The following is a 14137-nucleotide window of genomic DNA, read 5'->3' on the forward strand; positions in this document are numbered from 1 at the left end:
GACCTTTCTGTTAGGCAGCAGCAAACAACATTTTAATACTTTTATTGAACATAAAATGAATAACTTCAATATAGACAAAAGTACAGATATTACTGATCAGTGCTTTTCACATGTCAAACATATATATATATATTTGAATTTAAAGTTAGCATCAAAACAAACAGCAGTATTTACACTATGATCCAATTATACATGCTTAGTCGTTTGAATTTTTCTATATATACAGCATTTTTATATGCAGCATATTCATTTTGCAGCATATTTGAATTTTGATCAGGTCTCAGATGTGAAATCACAAATTTTAAATAGCTTGAAAAGGTGCAGCAACATAATGTGAGCAGGTGCAATAAAAATACTACAGCACAGTATAGTGTTATACCACAGAGATTCTGACAGAAATGATCAACTCAAGACAGATTTATCACCTACCGGTAATATATTCATGCTTTCGTGTCAGTCACCACAATGGATGGTGCATTAATTCACAGAATCTTAAAAAGGAAACAAAACAACTGGTCTGAGATGCAACTGCTTTTTTTGGGGTCTAGATGTTTGTTCCTGTGGTTTGTGCTCAGTTTTCCTCCCCTCTGCGTGAGTAATGATGACGGGTCTTTAGTTGCAGCTCTGAGGAAGTGTTTAATTGTGTCTAGGAGTCAGTGGGTGTACTGCACAAGTCTGATAGAGGAGGACACCATACCATCCTGCCTCTTCACCTTGTGCGCTCCGTGTGCTTTCACATCTCTCTCCATGTTGGTGGGTGGGTTGGCATCACAGGTGTGGTTTATTTTGGTTTGTGCGCTCTCTCTGCGGTGGCTGCGCGTCATGGTGACCCTGAAGGTGTGTGTGTGCTGCAGTTCCATCTTGTCCTCATCAGACACTTTGATGAAAGGACACCATGCGAATGCATGACGGAAACCTGCACGAAATCTAAAAAGAAAGGTTTCCATAGTTACAGTAGCATTTCTCACAGCAAACGTGCACCTCACCTTTGGTTTAGACAGCAGTAAATGATGGGATTGTACATGGTCGAGCTCATTGCCAGCCAGAAAATGGCCAGATACACCTGGAAATAAACCCATAAAACATCCCCTAAATACATCTGTGTAGATTCTCAATCATCCAGGTCATAGTTATCCAAGGTAGTTTTCTGTGTCAACTGGACTGTTTTTCTTCTCTTTTGAAGACGTTTCACCTTCTATCCAGAAGGCTTTTTCAGTTCTGAACTTACTGGGGACAGAGCTTGAAAATATAGCCCTTGTGGACCATTAGCATGCTAATGATCTGGGTGGTCACTTGAAAGTCGTTGGCAGGGTCGTTGGTAGGGTCATTCACCTAGTTTCGGTTGGTGTGTCTCCCCTTGGTCTGCTGGCTCACATGGTGGTGAGTCACCAGGTCTCATTAAATGGTGTGAATGTTTGGTTTGTTGTTGGAAGGAGTAGAGGACTGCATTGTATGTAGGTGATAGGAAGTGCCTTAGCCCACCACCTCTGTGTAAAGATGTTTTTTTCTTCCCATTTTGACATGGATGGCTTCCTTGACACCCCTCTCAAACCAGCGATCTTCTTTGGCCAGGCTGTCCTCAAAGGAGTGCCCGCTCTCCTTTAGGTGTGAGTGGACTGCTCTTCAGGTCAGGACTTAGCAGTCCACAAGTGGAGTTCAGAACTGAAGAAGCCTTCTGGGTAGAAGGGGAAACGTCTTCAAAAGAGAAGAAAAACAGTCCAGTTGACACAGAAAACTACCTTGGATCCCATAAATAACCGACAGGCTGCCAACACAGCAACAGACAAGCAGTTGCTGACCTGCTGAATATAATGCTGTTTATAGATATCAATGTTAAAGGATCCCAGGATGAAGTAGACGTGGTAGGGCAACCAGCAGAGGGCAAAGGTCACCACCACAATAACCATCATCTTCACCACCTATGAAAGATCAGAAACAGTACAAACACAACCCCCACCTAACGTTCAGTTTAGTGAAACCTGAATAAAGCCTCACTGAGAGCAGAGTAAAAGTATGCCACCTTTCTTTTGGCTGTTATCTGGTTGTGGTAGTGATCTGTGGCCTCTCCCGGGATGTGTCCTCCCCACAACGATCGACCCACTATGCTGTAGGTGACAAGCATCACCAGCAAGGGGAGCAAGTAGATCAGCAGGATCAATGCGTACTGATAACTGTGGAGGAGAGGGACCGACTGAGATCACCGGACTCTGATTTCATTCTTCATTTTAGGCCACCCTGATAGGTTCTGATTTTTTTTTCTTGTACAGGTGTTATCAGGTGTCGTACAAACATATTATGACCTGATTTTTCTTTTCTTTTCTTTTTTTTACCTCAATTGATGTTTTCCTCCATAGTCGCCGGGCCAGTCCACCATACAGACGGTCCTGGGGTAATAAAATCTCGTCACGCTGTAGTAGCACTGAGGGAAAGCCAGACAGACAGCAACCACCCAAATTAGGGCAATCACCACCTTTGTAGTGGTGGAGGAGAATCGTGGCTTCAGGGGGTGGATGATGGCCATATACCTGCAAGAAGATTATAATAATAACAGCTACTAGTGCGGTGTTTTCTGGTAATCTGTGGTGCGACTGAAATGTTCATAGACGTTTTGATGTTCTGAAATAAAGTGTAGTCACAAACTTCTCATATGATCAGATATATTTCTATAAATTCACTGTATATGTATTTGAATTTAAATATTGCAGTGACAACCTGGTAGGGCACTGAGCATTAAATGGAAAACTGTAAGGGAAATTATTCCAATGCAGCTGAGCAAGTGCTAAGAAATTCTGATTATTCAGAGTGGCTGTTGCAAAGCACTAATATTTCAATAACAAAATTACTTACTAACGTTATGAGATCAGGTGCAAGACTGTGAATAAATCACTGGAATCATTCAGAACCAATGGTGGTGATGGAATTTAATGAACATGCTCCATTATCTTTTATAATAAATGCATTATAAAGCTAAGCAGCAGTAAAATGTTTGTTTCAAAATAATGTTTTATTGTGATTATTGTCCTGCATTTGACTGTAAATCAGAACCTTTTTAAATTGGAAACAGAAATGTTGCAATTTTTGTTTAAATAATAAGGGTATTTTATTATTTTTTAAGGGTGTAATGCAAATAGGGATGCATGAGTGAAATCTGCTGAGTGCACTGGCTGTAATGGGAATGCTCACACAAGTTCTAATTAAACAGCTGAACTATTAAGGAAACTTAATATTTCAGTACTAATGAATTACAACTTGCACACATTCAGGATGTTGCTGGTAAAACCTGAATTGATTCAATACATAATTTACCATGTTCTACTCTTTCAAAGCCATTGCAGACTGACCATTCACACACCAGTGAGCTTTAATGACATCTGTATCTCTGACACGTCAACCTTTCTGCAGCACGCTCCGCATGGCTCAATAGTAACTGCTGCTGAAGCATCAACATTGTGCTATTAAATCACCATCTTACCATCAACTCAGAAATAACTTACAGAAGTAATACACTGTAATAGAATACTTTGCGATTACCTCATTATTTAAATTAAATGCCAGGATGTCTTGGTCTTTATACACGCTTAACCTCAATTAAAGTAGTGAAGATGATTCTTCTTCTAACAAAATCTTTTTTCTGTACTGCTTAGGTGACATTTTCAGTAAATGGTCACCCAACCCTTTCTGACTCCATGCGCAGCATGCAGGGTGGACGACTTGGTCATCCCATTACTTTTACAAAGCAGTTTCGCTGATGCTAAAGGGTTTAATTTAATGGCCAAATCCATGAGAGCAGCATTGGTTACCTGTCCACAGCGATGGCTGCCATGGAGTAAATGGAGGAAAACATGGCCGTGATGGGGAAGAAGTTCTGGAAGCGACAGTAGCCCAGCCCAAAGTACCAGTCATTGTGTAGAGCATAGACAAAGTTGAAAAGGGTGTTGAATGATGCCATAGAAACATCAGAGAAAGCCAGGTTGACGATGAAATAGTTGGTAACGGTTCTCATGCGCCTGTGGGCAAGAATAATCCAGATGACTGTAATGTTCCCCGTGATGGACACCAGAATGATGAGGGAGTATGCTATAGCCCATAAAGCCACCTGAAAGAGCAAAGACTAAGATTAAAAAATCAGGGACATCACAGGCAAATTATACAAAAGAATAAATTCATCCTGTAAAATTTGGTTGGGTTTTGGGTAAGATTTGACCCTTAGACAGGCATGGTCTAAGGGTCAAATCTGACTGTGAAGAGATCAGTCAGTGCTTCAAGAAATAAAGACCTACACCCCCGCCCATGTAAATTATATAAAACACGCAAAATGCTTTTTAAAATGCACGGAATATTTTAGCATCAACCTCATGTAAACATTTCCTAATCGTAAACGTCTGACGCCAGGATCCATTTTTCTCCCGTTTTCTCCCACCTGCCAGTCAGGCTGCTGGAATTGATTCCAGGTGGTCTCGTTTCCATCTTCCTCCAGCCAGTCTGCTGTCACCGATCCTGGGAATGAAGTGGCTTCCATATCCCGCTCAACATGCTGAATCAGACTCACTGCGTCCATACTCTTGTCCTTATTCATCTGCCCAGACAAACTTCAGAGGGCGTCTTTATGAGGTGTTATTGTCATTTTAAAGGCGTATACTGCGCTTTCTTTTTAAAATATATCTATAAAAAAGGCACAGAACTCTAGCCTTTTATTGCACTTTTTAATGTTTTTTCTTTTATTTCCTAATTTGTCTAGATGAAACAAATATTTCACGGTTAGAATGAGAGAGATAGCTGATATCGTTAATTGTCACCATCCCGATCGGATGTATGTAGCCATTGATTGACTGGCAATTTTATCAAAAGGCTTTATTAAAGTATTTATCGGACGATGCGCATTAAGAGGAGACCGAAAGAACCCGAGAGATTTTAATCCTTCTTACCTCTGCGAATACGATATGTTCGAGACTTTTACTATCGGTCAATCCGATCCATTATGTTTGAATAGGTAACTGGTGCGTAATGGACAGATCCATCTAATAATCCATCAAGATACCTCTGCTTCTCTCTTCTCTTCTCTTCTCTTCTCTTCTCTTCTCTTCTCTTCTCTTCTCTTCTCTTCTCTTCTCTTCTCTTCTCTTCTCTTCTCTTCTCTTCTCTTCTCTCTCTCTCTCTCTCTCTCTCACACACTCACACACACACACACACACACACACCCTGGAATGCGTAACTGATGACAGTAACTAACGATCTGAGTGACGGAATTACAGGCAGGCACCCGACTGTGTGCCCCTTCTAATGGAAGCAGAGAGAAAGAGAGAGAGAGAGAGAGAGAGAGAGAGAGAGAGAGAGAGAGAGAGAGAGAGAGAGAGAGAGAGAGAGAGAGAGGCGGGGTGAACGTTGCTGGATTCAAATGATTGTTGTATATATTTTTGTTTTTAATCTGGCTCATGGGGCAAAAAAACCTGCCATTAACAGTTAAAAAAAACCTTGAATTTCTTTGTAGAGTCATAGGCCATGACACTTGACACCTTGATGTAAAGAACAGTCAAGCCCGAATGGAGGATTGTTTGACTTGCCTGACTTCAGTGCATCGAAGCGGCTCAACTAAGAGCTGTTCCACATGTCCACTGCAGTGGCTACATTGTCTTCTAAAGGGTTGTTGTCTACAACAATGGTACACCTACAGTTTCTCCTTCGGCATCCAGGCCTGCTCCTATTCCAGCTTTTCTTTCAGAAGGTTGTGAGCACATTGATGGAATCCAGCAGAATCTGAACAAAAAGGCAAGCTGCTAAAATCTTCTCCTTTTCAGCATCACTAGTGTTGCGTCTTTGTTTCTTCATGATTACTGACAAACTACTGTAAAATTTCTGATCTGTTATATTATTTATGACCCCAGAGGGCATTTTAATGAGAGTAACATATACAGTATAGGACACTCTTAATTATGCTAATTATGCTCCTCAAGGCTAAAGTAGTCCTAAAGGTGTATCAAAGTCTTTTACATATTGGGTGAGAGCAGTCAGCATCATTGCTTCCCAGCAGGAATTCAAAGTGTTAATACAAGAAACCTGTTGAAATCACTTTAACATACATTCTATTTGTCTCAAACATTTGGCAACAATGTGCATTAAACTCAATGTTTCGATTCCGGCCAAAATTCATGTTATATTCTAATCTAATAGCGAAAACAGCATTTAGTGTATTAACTAAAGACTCAGAAACAAGGTAAAAAAAAAGGGCAGTAACCAAGGATAAAGTCAGTGATTACTTCAAATGCACCCAGGAAGAAGGATTTTTCTCTGAGTACCCTCAAACCAGTCCATTCCTGCAGACTCACCAGTATACAGCTCATTGATCCCCATTGTTAAATTATACACTTTAACAGTCTGCACAGGTATACCTTGAATGTGACTGTGCAGCAGCTGTCCTGAGCAATGTGCTGTACGATTCTTTTAATTAAAGACAATTTATCATGTATCTCTATTTTAGATGTAGACATTTGTTCTTAAACTTTTTCTTCAATTACAGAAACACTGAAAGATTAAATATACTCCTTTAAATAGGAGGATAAAGACCTTCATCTGGAAGGATGATGAGGTATCATGTAGTCAACAGAAAGCCACAGGGTGGGGATCTTTTAAAGTTAAATCTATCACAAAGATCAGAACATAGAATGTGCACTCAATGCATATCACAGGAAAAGTGCCGACCATCTCAAATGAAATGAAAGCATATGGCATCCACATACTTGGAATTACCAATGCTAGGTTAAAGGAAACAGGACAAACATGGCTCAGTTAATCAGTTAATCAGCACCCGGGAGAGAAGGCTACTCACTCAGATGGTGTGGCAATCATGCTATCAAATGAAGCACAGAAAACTCTCTTAGGATGGCAACCAGTGAGTGCAAGGTTCATTCTAGCAATATTAAAGACCTCACATGACCTGTTGCCCTCCCTCTCCTCTCCTCTCCTCTCCCTCTCCTTCCCCTTCTCCTCTCCTCTCCTTCTCCTCTCCTCTCCCTCTCCCCCTCCCTCTCCTCTCCTCCTCCCTCTCCTTCTCCTTCTCCTCTCCTCTCCTCTCCTCTCCTCTCCTCTCCTCTCCTCTCCTCTCCTCTCTCTATACCCAGCCGGCCATCAGCAGGAGGGTCCCCCTACATGAGCCTGGTCCTGCTCAAGGTTTCTTCCTGTTAAAGGGGAGCTTTTCCTTGCCACTATTGCTTGTCTGGGGTTAGGCCCTGGGATTCTGGAAAGCGCCTTGAAACAATTTTGATTGTATAAAACACTATATGAATAAAGATTGATTTAATTTAATTTGATTTGACATAAGCAAATCAGTATTAATATCAACCATTGCTACAACCCTATAAATGATGCAGAGGAGGAGGCAAAGGAAGGTTTCTACCAAAGGCTAGAAATCACCAGGAAATGCAATCAGAGGGACCATCATTTTGTTGGTGGATATGAAGGCTAAGGTGGCGAGTGATAACATCAGCTTCTAAGTGATGGGAAAACATGGCCCCGGAGTGATAAACAGGAACAGAGAATTGGTGGAACCTATGACAAGACCAATTTCAGATGGTACAACGCAAGTCTCAAGGACAAAGACCAAGTGCAGCAGCTAAAGCAGTACATTACCAATAGTCTTGAGATCATCAACAAGACCCCTCTACCAGGGAAGCTCAAACTATGGTGCTTGCAGTTTGGACTTCTTCCTCGGGTGATGTGGCCACTCACTATGTATGAGGTCCCAATGACAACCGTGGAGAATATGGAACGAACTGTGACATCATATGTCAAGAAATGGCTCGGTGTCCCATGCTGTTTGACTAACATCAGCCTCTATGGCAAAGGAGTTCTTGAACTACCCATCACAAGTCTCACCGAAGAATACAAATGTTCTAAGATGAGACTCCAGATTACGCTAAAGGATTCCAGAGACCAGATTACCAGTACTGCTGTTCCACCACTGGTAACTGGACGGAAATGGGCACCAGCTGAAGCGGTGCAGCATGCTGTATCAGCTTTAGAGCACAATGACATAGTGGGGCATGTCCAACAGGGAAGAGGAGGCTTTGGTCTTGCACCAAGTAAACCAACGTGGCACAAGGCAACAACATCAGAGAGAAGGAGAATGGTGGTTATGGAGGTGCGTCGACAAGAGGAAGCTGAAAGAAGTGCGAAAGCTGTCTCACTTGCTAAGCAGGGACAATGGATGAACTGGAATGGCCTTAAGAGGAGAAAAATCGGCTGGAGGGACCTCTGGGAAATGGAGGCAAACAACATCAGCTTTATCATTAAAGCTACCTACGATGTGCTCCCATCCCCAAAGAACCTACACCAGTGGTATGGGGAAGACCCAACCTGTGTCCTCTGCCCAACTCCAGCGACTCTTAAGCACATACTGACTGGTTGTAAAACTAGTCTTACACAAGGTCGCTACACTTGGAGGCACAATCAAGTTCTTAAGAGTTTGGCAGCTGCTCTAGAAAGAAAGAGGACATTCATCAACTCATTACCCTCCAGTGCATCCAGGCAAGGCACCAACATTTGTTCAAGAGGGCCAAAAAAAGCCAAGCTCTCCTCCAGTCAGATCTGCTGGACAGTTAGCCATGGCTCGGGACTCGAAGATGCTTGTTGATATTGGCCAGCAGTTAACATTTCCACTGGAGATCGCAGCCACAACCAGGCCAGACTTGGTCCTTTGGTCTTCTTCGCTGAAGTCTGTATACATCATAGAACTTACAGTTCCTTGGGAGAGTTCAGCAGAAGAGGCCTACGAGCGCAAGAAATTGCGCTACACAGAGCTGGCTGCAGAGGCACAACGGCGAGGATTCCAGGTATGGGGCCAGCACAGGTCCTGACCACTGGAGGTATGCGGCCAGCGTAGGTGCTGGTTCAGGGAGTTGGACGCCCCTGCCTTGCAAGCCCCATGGACTATCCCATGCCAATCATTGGAAAACGGCTGAAGATGGTTTCACTCTGTTTTGCTCCTGGCTACTGTGTGACCAGGTTGACGTATGACTGGGCTAGGGACACAAGTTTCAGGCTTTTTTTCAGCCTGTAGCTGGCCACCTTTGAGGAGGGTGTCCAGTATTTAAAAGGCCGAAACACCTGATGAGTCAAAGGGCATACTGCTGATGATGTGTTCAGAAAATCTTTCCAAGGTCATACGTATTTTCCCCCTTTCACAACAAAGTATACCTCATGTGAGTGCGTACCGTCTACTGGCACAATGGATGTTTCTAACAACTCATTCAGTGTTTACTGATTCTCACAATCTATGCAACCAGAACACTTGGGTATCTTCTGATATGAAGACGGAAAAACAGCTACAGTATTTTTGCATCTCCTATTGATTCAGGAGAAGTCCACAACATGTGCGGGAGAAGAGGGGGGCTAATGCAGAGCAATGGAGAGTACATATGTAACTTCAAACTCAAGGCCAAAATATATCTATTCAACTCAAGCATAAAACTATACTCCTCTACGGCTCTGAAATTTGGAAAACAACAAATCCCACGGGGCAAAGGTGGTAAGGGAAGTTCAAGAAACACCTGGGGAAGGAATGAATTCTGATGAATTTTTTTTCCAGTTTACTCTATAAGGACAAATATTTATTGATTTGAGCATTAATGTGACTAACATGAGCCTTGACACAGTATTTATCACAGGAGTGTGGTTTGTGGTTAAGAGGGTTCTGATTAGCAACTTGATATCATGTAGAGGTATGTTTGTGAGGTAACATGGCATTTTTTTTGCTAAAATGTTAAGTTATTAAATCAAAATGACAGTGGACCAAAATGTCACATTGTACATGATGTGATGAATTTGGAACATCCATAATTCTAAGATCAATGTTAAAACATTTTTTTAAAAATAATCCAAAGTCTGTCTTTGCAAATTTTAAATATTAATATAAAGGAAGGATTTTTCAGGAATCATATCATTATCCTTGAACTAGCTATGTGTAAAACAGACAACCCTGTACAAATGTGATGTGAGGACCCCAACACAAGAATCTATTGTAAAAGTCTATTGTAAAATTCACCGAGATGCAAAATAACAGCAAATCCAACTGTAAAGAGAAGGACGAAGACCAGACTGTTGAAAAAATCTTGGAGCCATGTAAAGATACTTACACGTATGAACTCATTGGTGGAAATTTAAATACTTACACTCTCCGCCACTCTTTATTCTACTACCGGTATACAAGCTAACGAATACAAAGAGACACCCACTCCATCAAAAGCTGTGCTTAGATCTTGTGCTCTGTGCATGCTGTGTTGTATTCACTTTACGGGCCACATAGAAGCCAATCTAAAGCTGCTGGCGAGAAGTAAACGTAAATTTGGTAAAGGTATTATTCACGTCGGAGCAGACACCCGGCTTCGTCAGTCGGAGGTCACCAAAATTAACATAGAGTCGGTGTGCAACTACGCAAAAACTCCGTAGCATTCTCTGGTCCCTTCCCCAATCTGGCCAGCGATGAAATGTTTAGCCGCATGTCATCGCTTCGTCGCTGGCTGTCACTGTGGTGCCCCAAAAACCAGGTGGCCTTTGTAGACAATTAGAGCACTTTTTGGGGAAAACCTGGTCTAATTAGGAGAGAAGGTGTCCATCCCACACGGGATGGTGCCTCTCTCATTTCTAGTAATTTGGCTAATTTTATTAGACCCAAAGTGACCTGACAATCCAGGGTCCAGACCAGGATGCAGAGTTGTAGTTTTACACACCTCTCTGCTGCTTCCATAGAACCCTCATCCACCAACAATAACATATTTAACACTATAGAGGTAGTCTCTGTTCCACAGTTAAAAGTTCACCAAGCACAGAGCGGGGGAGCAGTCAATCACCATAATCTTATTAAATTTAATACTAAAGCACAAGTTGGAGAAATTAATATCACAATTAAGTGTGGACTGTTAAATATTAGATCTCTTCTGTGTAAATCCCTGTTAGTGCACGACCTGATAGTGGATCATCACATTGATTTATTTTGTCTTACTGAGACCTGATTTCAGGAGGAGGAGTATGTTATCTTAAATGAATCTACTCCTCCTACCCATCTTAATTATCATATTCCTCGTGTTACTGGTCAAGGAGGGGGAGTGGCAGCAATCTATCACTCCAAGTTATTAGTTAATCCTAGACCAAAACATGGCTCCAGTTCATTTGAAAGCCTGACTCTTGGCATCACCCATCTGAACTGGAAGGCAGAAAAGCCACTTCTGTTTGTAGTGGTATATCGGCCCCCTGCTGGGCCACATTCAGAGTTCCTGTCTGAGTTCTCTGATTTCTTATCTGACTTGGTCCTTAGAACGGACAAAGTCATTATCATTGGAGACTTTAATATCCATGTAGACGTTGTAAATGACAGCTTTAGAAATGGCTTCATTTCATTACTTGAGTCGGTTGGTTTCCTCCAGCAGATAAACCAACCAACTCATAGCTTCAACCACACCTTAGATCTAGTTCTGACTTATGGTGTTGAGGTAGAACATGTATCAGTGTTCCCTCAGAACCCACTCCTGACAGATCATTCATTGATCACTTTTACATTTGATTAAGGATTCTTCTAACCTCAGAACACAGTCTTACTATAGCAGATGTCTTTCAGATGATGCTGTAGCTATGTTTAAGGAAGCAATCCCTATGCTAATCCCAGGACCACAGTGTGATTCCCCAGGGATCAATCATTATAATCTTAGCCCTGCTGAGGTTGACTCTATTGCTGAAGGTGCAGCAACCTCACTGAGAATCACGCTTGATTCTGTTGCCTCCCTGAAAAAGAAAATAGTAAATTAGGGGAGGTGTACCCCCTGGTATAATTCATATATCAGGACCCTCAAGCAGAAAGCGTGCAGACTAGAAAGGAAGTGGCATTCTTGTAAAATAGATAGCTATCATGTAGCCTGGAAAGACTGTCTATTAGTTTACAAAAAGGCCCTCCGTAAGGCTAGAACAGTTTATTTTTCTTCTTTAATTGAGGAAAATAAGAGCAACCCCAGGTTTCTTTTCAGCACTGTGGCCCAATTAACCAAGAGTCACAGTGTTTCAGATCCACGTATCCCTTCTTCCCTTAGTGGTGAAGACTTCATGAACTTCTTCACTGATAAAGTTCTAGCTATCAGAGAAGAAGCTAACCAGGCCATCCCAACAACTGGGCCATCACCAGATGTGCTGACTGTGGGAACATACAGGTTCTCCAACGAGCCCTTAAACTCCTTTAGCCCGATATATTTTTCTGAGGCGTCATCGCTAATTCAGAAATCCAAGTCCACCACGTGTCTTTTAGATCCCATCCCAACACACCTGTTGAAGGATGTTTTACCATTGATAGGCAGCTCTATCCTGGACCAGATCAATTGTTCTTTAGTGACAGGTTATGTACCCCGGTCCTACAAGGTGGCAGTGATTAAGCCGTTGCTTAAAAAACCATCACTGGATCCTGACGTATTAGCAAATTATAGGCCACTATCCAACCTTCCTTTTATCTCTAAAGTTCTTGAGAAGGTGGTGGTGACTCAGTTACTGCGGCACCTGCAGAGAAACAGATGTTTCAGTCAGGCTTTTGAGCTCATCACAGTACAGAAACAGCACTTCTTAAAGTTACCAATGATCTTCTTATAGCTTCAGATCATGGACTGGTCTCTTTGCTGGTTCTGCTGGACCTCAGTGCTGCTTTTGATACAGTTGATCACAGCATCCTGTTACAGAGACTGGAACATGTGATTGGGATTAAAGGGACAGCACTAGACTGGTTTAGATCGTATCTATCTGATAGATACCAGTTTGCTCATGTCCATGGTGTTCCCTCCTCATACAGTAGGGTTAGCCATGGAGATCCTCAAGGTTCTGTACTTGGACCAATCCTCTTCACCTTGTACATGCTTCCCTTACGGAACATTATTCGGCAGCATGGGATAAATTTTCATTGTTATGCTGATGACACTCAGCTTTATTTATCCATGAAACTAGAGGAGACAGAGAAGTTAGTGAAGCTTCAGACCTGTCTTAAAGACATAAAGTCCTGGATGTTTTTGTTTTTCCTTGCCACTGTTGCTTGTCTGGGGTTAGGCCCTGAGATTGTGAAAAGCGCCTTGAAACAATTTTGATTGTAAAAGACGCTATATAAATAAAGATTGATTTGATTTGATTTGATCTAAAAAAAAAAATCAATATCCTTTCCCCCTCACTAAGGTTAACAGGCTTATTTGTTATTAAAAAAGGAGAAGGTTTCTCAGTAATGAGTTTGCCATTAAATTGAATCTTATAATTGCTTCACTAATCAAAAACATACTCTCAAATCAATGATATCTAAAACTGTGTTTTGGCCAGTCCTCCTTCCCTATGACTGCATTATCTCTTTAATTGATTGTACAATCCCATACAGTCTTGTTTTGACAGCCATCTACAAACTCTCCTTTCCTGACCTGCTCGGCCTGTTATCTGCAGGAGCCACCAGCTATCGTTCAATAGATGCTTAAAAGTCTTGCTCTACACCCACTGTGATACTATCTGCTGTTGAGGTCTTTCCAGAACATTTACAATGCTGCTTACTGCCTGTGTCAGAGACCATTTTTGTAGCCTAATAGCATTGACGTGATCTATACATCTGTAGGGAACTGGGAGTGGGGGTGCCACCTTTATCTACAAATGTACTCTATTTTATGTCTCTTTAGTTTTTAGTTACAATCCATCAAGTGTCACAAAACAAAGATAGTGGTGCTTTTTCCTATAAGCAGCATGGAAAAATAGATATTGATCTCTGACACAGATGAAACATACACACCACCATCTGTGGGATACTAACAACGTTTTTCAAGGGATTAGGTGGAGGGTCGTCTTTTTTCTGGATTGATACATGTATTTAAAGTATCCACTCACTACCTATTTTCCGTGCGCTCAGTCCAAGCAATGGAGACACAGTGTGAGGTTATGAAGCGTGGGCAGACAGAAATGGAAGTTGGAATGTGAACTCCATATACCCATTTTTATTAATCAATGGTTCTGGCAGGCTTGCTACCTGCACATAACAGGCATGTTCCAAGGGTTAAATCTGACTGTGAAGAGATCAGTCAGTGCTATGTCAGTATAATGAGCAAGGGAAGAAACACACCAGGCATAAAAGGCTCCACTTCATCCTGCC

General features: G+C 41.9%; 1 protein-coding gene across 4 annotated transcripts; it reads right to left on the reverse strand.

The window, feature by feature from the left end:
* Positions 1 to 307: 307 nt before the first annotated feature.
* Positions 308 to 5419, reverse strand: tacr2 (tachykinin receptor 2). 4 transcript variants are annotated; one of them, XM_029845631.1, is made up of 8 exons: positions 4926 to 5419; positions 4421 to 4576; positions 3801 to 4096; positions 2331 to 2525; positions 2021 to 2171; positions 1800 to 1919; positions 987 to 1063; positions 308 to 927 (listed from the first exon to the last, which is right to left on the reverse strand). In XM_029845631.1, the coding sequence occupies exons 2-8, from the start codon at positions 4574 to 4576 to the stop codon at positions 654 to 656; spliced, it is 1269 nt and encodes a 422-aa protein (XP_029701491.1). In that variant the 5' UTR covers positions 4926 to 5419; the 3' UTR covers positions 308 to 653. The 4 variants fall into 4 exon arrangements, with proteins under 4 accessions (XP_029701491.1, XP_011607885.1, XP_011607886.1 ...); XM_011609583.2 differs by having other exon boundaries at positions 309 to 927; positions 4421 to 4589; positions 4926 to 5416; XM_011609584.2 differs by having other exon boundaries at positions 309 to 927; positions 4421 to 4589; positions 5039 to 5091.
* Positions 5420 to 14137: the final 8718 nt, after the last annotated feature.

Source organism: Takifugu rubripes, chromosome 13 (assembly GCF_901000725.2).
Source record: "Takifugu rubripes chromosome 13, fTakRub1.2, whole genome shotgun sequence".
In the NCBI taxonomy this organism is placed as follows: domain Eukaryota; kingdom Metazoa; phylum Chordata; class Actinopteri; order Tetraodontiformes; family Tetraodontidae; genus Takifugu; species Takifugu rubripes.

Bases quoted from the DNA above. Each gene is read 5' to 3' on its own strand.
- tacr2 (XM_029845631.1), bottom strand. From the start codon at position 4,576: ATGAATAAGGACAAGAGTATGGACGCAGTGAGTCTGATTCAGCATGTT. The intron at 4,097-4,420 runs GTGGGAGAAAAC...TTGCTCTTTCAG, and splicing joins TCCAGCAGCCTGACTGGCAG to GTGGCTTTATGGGCTATAGC. The intron at 1,064-1,799 runs GTCAGCAACTGC...GTTTATTTCCAG, and splicing joins AACAGCATTATATTCAGCAG to GTGTATCTGGCCATTTTCTG.